Source organism: Mus caroli, unplaced genomic scaffold (assembly GCF_978045245.1).
Source record: "Mus caroli unplaced genomic scaffold, Mus_caroli_1 scaffold_16, whole genome shotgun sequence".
NCBI lineage: Eukaryota > Metazoa > Chordata > Mammalia > Rodentia > Muridae > Mus > Mus caroli.
Window position 1 is genome coordinate 26,443,396 of NW_028227271.1, and position 11,973 is coordinate 26,455,368.

Here is an 11,973-nt window from a genome sequence, read left to right on the forward strand (position 1 = left end):
TGGCACCACAATCAGTAGAGCCCTCATTAGCGTCAGAGGAGTGACCTCTCATTGCTGGATGCACCTCTGTGGTCTCAGCTGCACTGACTGTGGGACTCTGTGGATCACTTCCCAGCTCTCCTGGGCCCGGTCCCTCTTCCATACACAAGCCATTGCCTGTGCCCTCACCTGGCTTCTTGGTGCAGAGACCTTGACTCAGAGTTCAGGAACAAATGTGGATGGTGCAGATAACAGTTTCCAGAAGGGATCCCCTACTGAGCTTCCCAAGAGGCTCATAAGCTGATTAGAACGTCAATAACTGGAGAGGTTGGAGTGTTGCAGATCAAGAGCCTAATTACCGTTGTTTCTGATCATCTTTATTGCCCTGAATAGCCATTCCTTGCTACCTCTGAATTGACCTTAACATCCAGAGACTAACAGATAAAAATCTTTTGTGATCTATTAACTTTGTGTGTGTGTGTCATAACTTTAATAGTGTTACTTCTTTATATAAAACAAAATGTATCACCCACTCCTCTGAAATGTTACCGTACAATAACATTAATTGAAAAATTAGTCATTTATGAGAGGTCGGTCCTGGTGGGGAAGGACATTCTTGGGCTTTTCAGAGACCCTGATCGATCTACACAGAAGAAATATGTCTCCATGTGTGAAACCAGGAACTTTTTTGGCAAGCATATAATGGCCCGGGGTCAGGGCTTTTGGATGTCCCTGCTAAGGACTGTGGTTTTCAGTCCCAGTGCTTCTGTTTTTGGTCTACCGTGCATTTAAACATCCTGTGATTCCTTTCTATCATATTAATTTATTAACTTCCTCTTGATGGCATTCATTTGTCCCGCAAACTGCATGCAAGATACTCGTCTTAATAAACGTACTGACTTGATTTGTGTGCTCATGCAAAATCCCTGATCCTAGCTTTCCATCTTCTTTTATTTCTTTGTGATGTATTAATTTATCAGACCCCTAGGTTCACCAGCCACAAGCTAACCATGTCATCAGCTGGCATCTGAGGCCTGTAGCTGGGATTTACCTCTGCTTGGCTGTAACTGTCTCTGATGTCTCCACAAGTGTATCAGAAAAGGGCTCTGATTGATAACATGCCTTGTTCCCTTACTACAAAAGCACCATGAAATGGTTAGTTACTATGTTGGAACACGGACTTCGGGACAACCTAAATCTGCCTTCCGGGTCTGTGAAAACTCCCGATTGGCTCCAAAATAAGTTCTGTCTTATCCCCTTTGAGCTGAGAGTTGTGTTTCTGTGTTGACAGTGGTAATGAGCAGCTGGCTCTGATCCTAGACTTGGGCCTTGCTGTCAGTTCTTGTGTTTTTCAGTTAGTGCCCCAGGGGTGGAGGAGGGGGTTCAGGCACACTGTCCATCCGGGCTCCATAATCCACAGGAACAAAACATCGAAGAGAAAGGTGGGAGGGGAGGAATGCCCATCCGCACAGACATGGAACCTCCCGAGAGAGCTTTGCCATGGTGTCCTAGAGCTTCCATGGGAGGGGGCAGTACTGCATCTGGTGCTCTTGTAAAGGCCCCAGGCTGGCTGCCAGTGGTTACAGGCAATCTGAGCGTCTCAAGGACCCCTGTTGATGTTTCCAGGTTCTCATGCCCCAGGACAAAGAACCGAGTCAGACACATGGTGAGGAACAACAGAAACGGTTTATTTAGGGGACCATGACATGCCTGAGGATGGGTGTGGGCTGGGGAGCTGGGGAGAAGCAGAGGCTCTAAAGCACAGGGATGGGGCTCATGATGTGTTTACAGAGCACACACCTTTCTCTCTGGTTTGCCTTTTGTGGGGTCTTGTTTGCTCAGCTGGGGAGGGCTTTTTAGTCCTCTTAACTGGCTTCTTCCATGTTTAGTCCAGAGTTCAATCTTCCCAGTCCCTCTTACAGCACATCCTTTGGTCCCTCGTCTCAGGCACCGGGGGTGGGGGGGTGGGTTTCTCACCTGATTGTGCTGTGTTCAGCAGCAGGCCTGTACACTCGGTCCCTCGGACCTGACTGCAGTCTTGCTCTCCTCTGTCCAGGTCCTCTCTCCTGACCTCTGCATGTCTTGGGGATGGGGTGACTGACTGGGGCCTGATCAGATCGTCTTGTAGAATTCCATGAGCCGCTCTAGCTTCTCCTCCAGCTCTCGAGCCAGCTTCCTCACTGCTTCAGCCGACTCTGATGCAGACCCTTCGTACAAATGCTTTGACTCTTTGACAAGACTGTTCACGTTACTCCAGAGGGCGGCACCTGCGGTGGTGGCACGTTGGATCCGGGCTTCATTGCTCATTGCCAGAGGGGTTCCTTCCAGACTGGCCTGCACCTGCACAGCCCGTTGGGCAGAGATGCTTCCTGTGGTGGCAAGGATCCTGGCATCTTCTTCTAAATGAGGGTTGGCTCTAACCAGCCTGAGGGCATTCATGTGCTGCTCAAGGGCTTCCAGGTCTCTGGTGATGTCTCTGGTAGCCTGAGGGATCTTGTTGACAATCCTAGCCACACTTGTGCCAGTCGGAGCATCTTCAACTTCATCCAAAACCTTGATTGTTTCCGCCAGGACTGAAGTAGCAACATTAGTCACAGTAGCTGCTACCCCCAGCCCCAAGCCAGTTGCTGAGAGCACCAGACTTCCCTCTGCTGTCACAGGTGCCAGAAAGAGACCAAGGATGCCCAGGATGTCAGAGGCAGCACTGAAGGAGTCAGCCACCACGTTGGAGATGGTGCAGCCCCTGTGTAGTTTCTCAGCGTGGTCAGCCAGGGCATGGAGGTGACTGATGTGCCCCACCAGCTGTGCTTTCAAGTGAGGAAAGACTTTCAAAAACTTCTCCCTGCCTTTCAGGCCTCTTTGAAGCCTGCCTCTGTCTGCTATGGCCAAGAGCACTGCCAGTTCCCTCAGAGCTTTGTGGAGGGCCACTGCCCTTTCCCTGTAAGAGCAGAGGTCAACAGTGTGTGAGAGATGGCTTGTGTCTATGTAAAACAGGCTGTGTAAAAGCAATCCACCCCACAATGATCTCTACTATCACAGCCCAGGAAGGATTCTAGAGTTGTGCAGAAGTTCCCCTTTGGTGAGCGATGTTAGGTATTTTAAATAGGTTTTATGGTCTTTAATGGTGTGTCAGTCATCTTAAGACTGAGGAGACAGTCAGCTGTGGAAGTGCTCACCCCATATGCATGCAAACCGGAGTGCCATCCCTCAAACCCAAGTCAAAACAGCTTGGCCCGGGTGGCATGGTTTTATAATCTCAGTGCTGGGATAGGTAGAGACAGGTGGATCCTTGGGACCCACTGACTAACGTGTTAGAATATTTTCCAAGGGCTATTGAGGAGTGCCTCTAATGCCATTAACTGGGACTGTCTGGAGTGGGTGTGCCTTCCCCGAGAGAACCAGTCATGCAGGGGTTAAGGTCCGTGCTGGGCATCCCATAGTAGTGACCTGGACAACTTGGCCTTGGATACAAACGCCTGCCAGGCTCCATCTTCAGCCAGCAGGCTATACAGGTATCCACTGCTTGCCATGTTCTGGAGATACCCAGTGGCTCCCTGGATGGTGTGTCTGCTCTCTACAAGGAAAGAAGGATGCATTCAGAGCCAGGGGGCATCGGGTTCTTAGTGTCATGTCGTGAGTGTTTATCCCATGAAGCGCTGGTGATGTATTGGTCACCAGTGTTGTCACCAGCTGAACTGTGTTCTTTGCTTCCCGTGTTCTGGCCGCCAGGCCTGTTATCTATATTTACAGATAAAGTCTCCTTGGAAGTGAAATAATTATGATAAACATATAAACATGGGTCCCTAATCCACAGTCCTGGTGGAGCGACTCACACTCTCTCCCCTTCCTTCTCCCTCTCTTCCTTCTTTCTTCATGCAAAACCCCCAGCAGAGGTATTGGGAAGGCACAATGCGCCTGCTCTCTCTGCACACCAGGACTGTCGCCCTCACCATAACTGACTTAGTCAGGGTTTCTATTCCTGTGCACACATCATGACCAGGAAGCGAGTTGGGGAGCTAAGAGGTGCTGCTTACTGACTTGCTTCCCCTGGCTCCTCAGCCTCCTTTCTTATAGAACCCAGGACCACCACCCCACAGTGGGCTGGGCCCTTTTCCATTAAACACTAATTGAGAAAATGCCTTACAGCTGGATCTCATGGAGGCATTTCCTCAAGGGAGGCTCCTCTCTCTGTGATAACTCCAGCTTGTTGACACACAAAACCAGCCAGTACAGTAACCAACCTAACTCACCTTCCATACAGACATCAGCATCCAGAGCTGAGGGAAAAGACACACCGTGTCCGAGCCCTCACCCTATGGTGTTGTGGGATCGGAGCCAAGATGAGTCATGCACTGGGAGATACCACATCACTTTGCAGGGAAATGAACTGTTTTCACCTTAGAGCAAACAGAGAGTAAAGACTGAGCACAGAGAAGAGGGAAAAACTCAGCACTGGTTTGCATCCACCACAGACATCTGTCATATCAGACACTGTGGTGCCCGTACCCTCATGTGTGACTTGCAGTTCTGACCTTTTTTTGTTTTTGTTTTTGTTTTTTTTTCCTCAAGAAGAACATTCAGCGAGGAAATTGAATTGATATCAGAGTATGTTGAGCACAGTAAGGCTGGATATTGTTTTTGTATCATAGTCACAGTGCAAGGCTCTATGTAGATTACAGAGCCCCAAATTGCCCTCTTTGGACCAGATTCCAAGAGAAGTCTTTCTTCCTCAATGGAAGCTTTACGGTCTTTAGATTCTCACAAATAACGCAGGGCAGTCATGGATCTGGGCTGACTTTGGGAGCTGTGACTAAGCCACGTGGCCTGCTGTCTTCCATGTCCTCAGGCTCGTCTGGTCACACCAAAGAGGACAAGGTAAAGGGGAGGTTGCCCCTCGTATGCCCCGGATTGGGCTACAAAGTGGATCCCTACAGACCTAGGGTCAGAGCACTGGCTTTGGTCCTAGGTGGCCTCATCCTTGTCTGCTGTGGAGGCCGCCAGGACTATTCTGAGAGCAGCACACAGGTAAGGTACAGAGCTATGGATACCTTGAGAGGCGGTGAAAGCTTCTGGATCCTTGGTCCAGGCACAGAATCTTTGAGAGGTTTTCCTTAAAGCTAGCCAGGTGCTCAGACTGTATGGAAGAAGAAGCACAGAGTGGGGTAAAGTGGGGACCCCTGTAGCAAAGGCAGGCAGGTGGCCATGAATCTGGTTGTTCCGTGGCTCCCTCCAGGGTGGCTGCCAAGACTAAAGGACGCAATTCACAGGGCCCAGTCTTTCCCTGAGCTCTGCAGCTGTTTCCTAATGAGATCAATCACCCAGCTCCATTCTGTCTCCCTCACCCCAGCCAGGGCAGTGCCCCCTGTGCCCTGTGGTGTCCAAGGTGAGCGTGAGAAACTGAGGACGCAGCTGTGAAAAAGAATCAAGTCAACACATGAAAGCGAGAGATGGGAAGAAGGTTCTGGCGGCTCCCTGGGGATGGGAACTATGTTTGAGGAATGATGGCTAAGTATCAACTGAGCTCCTAGGCTGCACTCCTAGGCTGCATGCAGATGAGGTCTCTGAGAAAAGGGGGCAAGCATGAAGCCTGCTTGCTTGCTCTGTTTGGCTCTGTGAGGACATCCTGTTGTGCACAAAGAAGATCTTATCCAAAGGTAAAGTTAGCGCCTGAGCCATGCTCTAAGGCCTCCCAGTCTCCTGTGATGAGCTCTGTGAATATTTCCCTTTGCAAACTGCATCCCTGCAGGTCATGTGTTATAGCCCCAAGATCTTATGGAACCACCCTGCAATGGAGACCAAGAGTGAAGTCTCTCCCTTGCTTTGGGGAAAACAATATACCATGGTGGGGTCCTTTTTTGGCTTCCTTTCTCTTTAGACAGAAGGATAGAGAAATTCCATGGACATGGCTAGCCCACATTTTGTGCAGCACACATCTAGACTCCCCCAGACCTCCCTCTCATAGCCCTGATCTTTCACCAATCTGCCTCTTGCCTTGGTCTCCATGGTGAGCCTTCCCCAACACTGAGAACAGCCACCACAGGTTCATCTTCTCAAAGGAGCCCCTCTGGAACTTTGGGCTGGCAGACACCAACAGCACAGAAACACTTTGCTTCCATGCCTTTGAAGAAAGCTATGATGTGCCCTGCCCAGACACCCAAAGGTTGGCTTCTCTATTAAGCCATTGCAGCCAGGCCATTTCCAGGAAGATGGCATCTTGTTAACTTACCGGCCTCATCTCAAGAGGATAATGGCTCTGATGACACCAGATGTCAGGCCAGATGATACCAGATGTGCAGAAGCCAGGACCACCACCCTGCCTCACTGTTCTCCACCTGGAATTTGCTTTTCTCAGACATGAGGGCACTAGTCCAGTGACTGAGAGACCCAGTCTTGACCAACAAGCACAAGAAGAAGGTTGCTGAGGCCTTCTGGGGGATGAGGCAGAGGTGTGAAGGAGAGCGAGCTTCACCCTCCCCTTACTTCCTTGTCCCCCCCCCCCCAACTTCATTTCCCTTCCTTTTTGCCTCACAGGTCACAGGTCATAGCCTTCAGCTATCAGGTAGCCATGCTGGTATCTCAGGGACACTACATTTTGGTAAAGTGTCTCTAAGTCATAGGTCTTAGAGTTCGCTGTGAGTCTGTAGAGGAGAAGACTCAAGGCAGGGCTCTTGCCAAGCATACACTTGGCCATGCGTTCGATACTCAGTACCACAAAAACACAGGAGCATGTATCATTTTGTCTTTCTCTACCTTCGTTGAGTCCTGCTTCTAGACAGCTAGACAGTGGGCCTTCTTGGAGGAAGGACTCTGTGGACGTGGCCCTGGAGGTGTGCAGATGATGCTGTCCTTCTCTGCTCATGGCCACCTGAAGTCCCAGGCTGGGGGCCTCCCTTCTCCATCTGTGCACATGCTCTCCAAACACTGCAGCACAGGGGTCCCAGCCTAGCCTCTTCTGGTGGCTCCCTTACATCTCCTTCACTAGGCCAGACAGAGGTCAGGGCCCCAAGCTCCTCCCCCAGAATCTGTAATTCTCTCCCAGGTTCAGGCTCGGGACCTTGCACCCAGCACAGAGAGTCCCCCCGCTATTGGGGTTTGGTCTGTTGCTATGCATTGTAAAGTTGAATGCTGGGCCTGGTTGTGTCAGGGAACGTAGAATTAGGAACGTAGAATTATCAAGTGCAACAAGCGATGCTATGTGACCTTGCTCCTTGATTTAAAACCATTGATGGAATAAAGATGTCGCCAGCCTATCGCTGGGCAGAAGAGAGGTATGTAGGGTTTCAGTTCCCAGACTTGGGGTCAGGAGAATCACAAGGAAGGATAGAGAAGGTGGAGAGAGGAGAAGATGCCATGGGGTAGGAGAGTCATGAAAACATTGCAATGAGGTCTGGCCAATTGGAGTTAAGGGTGGTCCGGATGGAACATGGCAGCTTGCTACTTAGGGTTATTGATAAGGAAGTGGACACAATGGCATAGAGGGTAGGTATGTGCCCTACTCTCACGCTTTAAAGGCTTATTATAAATATAAATGTTTTGTGTCTTTTATCTGGGACCCGAATGATCAAAGGCAGGGTTTAATCTTAATCCCCTGATTGAGCTTAATTAACCTGACAACACGCACAGCCTGCTGCAGCCCCTCTCTCCTTATCCAATAACCAATGTCTTAGGCTTTGTCTGGGCTCTTCCCTCCCTACAAAAGGCCTCCCTTCTCCATCTATATGAAATCTCACACTGCCTCTTTCTGGCTGGCTTCTACATTCCCTACCAGGACTAAATATGGTGACTTCCTGGGACAATTTCTCTGGGCTACCAGTGTCTGCCATGGTCCCAGGAGTAGCCCAGTGTCTGTGCCAGAACCAACTAATTTGGTCTTGTCCTCCTGGGCCTAAGGTGCTCCTGACGTGGGCTCTGGGAGATATTTATTGGACATAGAATCACCAACCTCTGAGGATACAGTCTCGTTAAGGAAAAAAAGTGATTGCTTTTTAATTTTCTTCTTACTCCCACTCTCCATCTTCTTCTCCAAAAGTTTCTAGAACATTCTTTGCTTCTACAGGCACAGAAGACTAACACCCCGTCCACACAAACCATTGACCTCATGATTGACAAACAGGTCGTGGGCTGTTTATATGATCGTTCACATTTCCCTCCCTGCCCCCATGCTGATACCCTTCCCCTCTGAATTCACAGGGACCCCTTTCCCTCTTCTCTATCCCCACAGACTGGACAGAAGGCCAGCAGAGGCCCAAAGGAGGCAGGCCTTGGCCCACCGCTCAGCCTCTTTCACAGATTCCTCAGCATAACACAGCCCCTAGTCTTCAGTTGCCCTGGGCATGGTAAAGACACTCTCAGAGACAGTTCATGACATAATCTTTGGGCTTCTTTTATCTGCCAGTCAACATTTATCCTAACCTGGTCTTGGCAGCAATAATCCTGGTCCAACATCAGGATGCTCATAAAAACTGATGGGTTCTGAGCCTCCTGTTCTCCTCCACATCCTTCAGTTTCTGTATTTCCCCAAGCAGGGGACTCCCATAAATCTGTTTTCTGTCTGGGGCCTGCTGTCCAGATCATAGGCATCCTGCACCTGAGCTGAGCCCCAGAGCATTTGGTGATCCCATCAGAGGGATTGCTCATCCTGTCTTGTGTTAAGTGCAGAGGGAGAGAAACAGCCAAATACCTACCTTGCAGACAAACTGCAAGGCCAGTTTGTCTGAACTCGGGGCTGCGGAAAACACCTACCTTCCCTGAGTTCATCCCTAGAATAAGGTAGCTATCTCTCTTTCCCGAGGTAACATTGTTAGGATGAGGAGGCAGAGGAGCGAAGAGGCTCAACTTACTGAACAGGACCCAGATGGCCTTGGCTTCGCAGATACAGTTGGCAGCTGCACCTCTGAGTCACAAGGACAAGCAGCCTCTGGCCTTATGTTCCCAACTGGGAAATGGAAACTGAAAGTCTCACCTCCCGGGCAGCCATGGACCAATCAACACACTGGAATGGGCATGTGTAGGGTGCCTCCCAGAATAACACTCACTTTGCCAACTCAAAAGAGTGACCTCAGGTCAACATTCCAAATCCTGCTTGGGCCAAGCCATTTTGGGCGGGGCTTTCATGGTGGGGAGACCCACCAGCACTAACTGTGGAGCTCTCCCCTGATCACGTCCAGCACCACCTGCTCTGCCAAGCCCCAAAGTCCCCTAGCACTCCTCCATCCCACCCTCGTGCACTTCAGGAAAACCTCTCTGTCCCTGTTGGTTGATGAGGCCAGAGCTGATGCTGAGGGCGGCAGACAGTGTTGACACTTGCCTATGTGCGTCCTTCTGCCTCAGGTTCCTGCTCTGTGTTGAGACCCATGATGCATTGACTAACCTGAGAACCCCTGGCATCTTCCACTGCAGACTCCCCTGCTCCCTTGGGTGGCTTTAGGGCTTCTGGAGTAGAGGAGACAGAGCCTCTTGTTGACAGAAGTCTCAAATCTACAAACTCAGGCAATCTAGTGGCCGTGGAATAGCTCAGCTTTGCTCTAGGAAGCAGGGGATTTCTGGACCTCAGTGGCCAAGTCCTCTTACATCAGGGCAGGTTCCACTCCACGCATGCGTCTTGGGCCTTGGTGGCCATCCCTACTCAGCTTTTGAGAGAAGAACAGCAGGTGACATGGGATCTTTCACACTACTGCTACCAACATATTTTAACATTTGGGAGAGGCAATGGCTTAGACCTAAGGATTCCTGGACTTGCCAAGACTCAAACTAAGACTCAGCTTTGGACCTTAGACTTGTGACTGTACTTTGTTTGATGGTGGGTAGGTAGTTCAGTTCCCAGCACCCATATCAAGTGGGTCGTAACCTCCTGTAACTTCAGCTCAGGGGATTTGACGTCCTGTTATGATCTCTGCAGCTACTGTAAGCAACTGGAGCACACATAGACAACCAGGCATGTTCATGCACTGGCACGAGAGCACACACACACACACACACACACACACACACACACACACACACACGTCACTGATATTTAAAGAACCAGTAATATTTATGAAATTTAAAGTTATTTCTGTTTTTCTGTCTCCCCAAAATCCCTTGCTCTGTCTCTTTTCTTCATCAACATGGGTTTAGTTAGACAGTGAACAAATCCACAGCAAGATGTAGAACCATTAAAATATCCACAAATCTGAGAGGCCACCTTACAGGGAACTCTGAGAGAAAAGTATAGCACTCATTCCTTGTTCACCACAGAAGGTTGGCTGGTCACTGTCATAGCAATATACGTCAAATATCTCAGTATTTTCATCTAGGTTCCACTTAGGCTGTTTTAGACATAGTGAGATGGGTGTGGCTGGGTCCCCAATGACTGCTGCCTTTGATGGAAACTGTTCAATACATTCAAATGCCACTGCCCACAGCCTGAAAGGAACACCAACTGCAATGTTGACATTACAGTCTACCAGGCAACAATTGCAGGTTGTAGACTCTGCTTCACACACACACACACACACACGGACACGGACATTGTACTAAACTTGGAGCCCGGCTTTCTGACCTGACCTTGAGATTCAGAAAGAGAGGAGAGTTTGTGGCTGTTCCACCATCTTGCGGGTATTGCTGTGGTCTTTGGCTTTGGGAATCTGATAGGTTGTGAAGTTATTTGTCCGTTTGAGGATGATGGCATGAGTGGCTGCAGCTCAGGATGTGACTATATAGAGTAATTTCACAATCACATTCTACCTGACGTGAGATTCCCTTCAGGGAACATCTCTATCATCTATTGCTCTCCTCGTCCCCTGGCTGGCTGGTCCAAGATCCACTCACCTCAGTCAATCTATTGTGTCTCCTGAGAGTTTGCAGTTGTAATGATGGGCATTAGAAGTCAAGGTATTTGGACCTAATTAATCTGATGGCAGAGCCCTGGTAGAGTGTCCTGGTGTTGGATCTGGGTCCTCATGTCCAGAGTGGATGTTGTTCTTTTCCATCCTCTGAACTGATTCCCTTCAATGGATGTTCTTGTTCAAACCATCCACCATTCTCTCACTTTCCACCCAAAGACCCTCAATGCACAGTCATCACGAAAGGAGTCCAGTGGTCCAGGCACAAGGGAAACTTCAGCACTTGATATCTGATGCGCCTGGCGCCCAGGCGACATCTCAGAAAGAATGTAGTGTAAGAAACAGGTGACAATTGGCCAAGAAGTGAAACACGTTATTCAGATGAGAGGCTAAAAGGTGACCATGACTCTGGACTTCTTCAGGACACTGAGAGTCTATTGCAGGCCACCCGGGAACATGGGCCGATGGACAGGGACACAGTGAGGAGCCTTTATCAGGGTGTCAGGCACTCAAGGACTCACTGAGCACTGCTGGCTCCTTGGGAGGACAGAGGGATAGGGATCAGTTTGCAGACCGGAAGCTCTTGCTCCTGGGTAGTGAGGGCTTCCACTCAGATGCCATGTGGGCGAATGGAGAATTGATCCCCGGTGTGAACTCACACAGAGCTTCCTCACATGTCCATAACTGGAAACTCTGAGGACAGTCTCTGAAGGTTCTGGCAGGGTTAGCCTATCACTTGAGCAGTGGACTGGAGAACGTGTCCTTTTATCCACCATTGCTCGTCCCTCTCTCATTCCTCACAGTCAGGAAGCGTGCTCCAGACCAGTTCCTTAGTAAGCCACATGTGAGGCTATTCCCGCTGGAAGGTGCTGCTGGGCATCCCTGGGTTCAGCACTCAGATTAAGCACTAAACTGTGGGACTTTGTCTAAAGGCAACGGAAGCCTTCAGGAAGCTGAAAGCAGTATTTAACCAAACCTGTACTCTCAAGGGCCAAGAAGGCCCCCATTGGAACAGGTGCAGGGCCAATTGCCACGGGGAGAGATTTCTGGAAGCTCTTGCATGAGTCAAGGGGAGTCCCACAGCAGACAGTAGGAGGATCTGACTCTCATTGTCCCTCTGCAGCTGGCCCTTACATAATACCTGTATAGAGTCCCCTGAGCCTAGCCAGTC

General features: G+C 49.8%; 1 protein-coding gene across 7 annotated transcripts; it reads right to left on the minus strand.

Moving 5' to 3' along the window:
* Nucleotides 1-1,646: 1,646 nt before the first annotated feature.
* LOC110310875 (apolipoprotein L3-like) lies at nt 1,647-8,901 on the minus strand. Of its 7 annotated transcripts, none has more exons than XM_021184013.1 (5): nt 8,820-8,901; nt 5,028-5,113; nt 4,230-4,376; nt 3,427-3,553; nt 1,647-2,917 (listed from the first exon to the last, which is right to left on the minus strand). In XM_021184013.1, the coding sequence occupies exons 3-5, from the start codon at nt 4,234-4,236 to the stop codon at nt 2,092-2,094; spliced, it is 960 nt and encodes a 319-aa protein (XP_021039672.1). In that variant the 5' UTR covers nt 4,237-4,376; nt 5,028-5,113; nt 8,820-8,901; the 3' UTR covers nt 1,647-2,091. The 7 variants fall into 7 exon arrangements, with proteins under 7 accessions (XP_021039672.1, XP_021039674.1, XP_021039676.1 ...); XM_021184015.2 differs by lacking the exon at nt 8,820-8,901 and adding an exon at nt 8,722-8,810; XM_021184017.3 differs by lacking the exon at nt 8,820-8,901 and adding an exon at nt 8,664-8,810.
* Nucleotides 8,902-11,973: the final 3,072 nt, after the last annotated feature.

Excerpts from the sequence above, each read along its gene's own strand:
- LOC110310875 (XM_021184014.1), bottom strand. Across the intron at positions 2,918-3,426 it reads TCCAAGGCCAAGTTGTCCAG|GGAAAGGGCAGTGGCCCTCC; the intron begins GTCACTACTATG and ends CTGCTCTTACAG.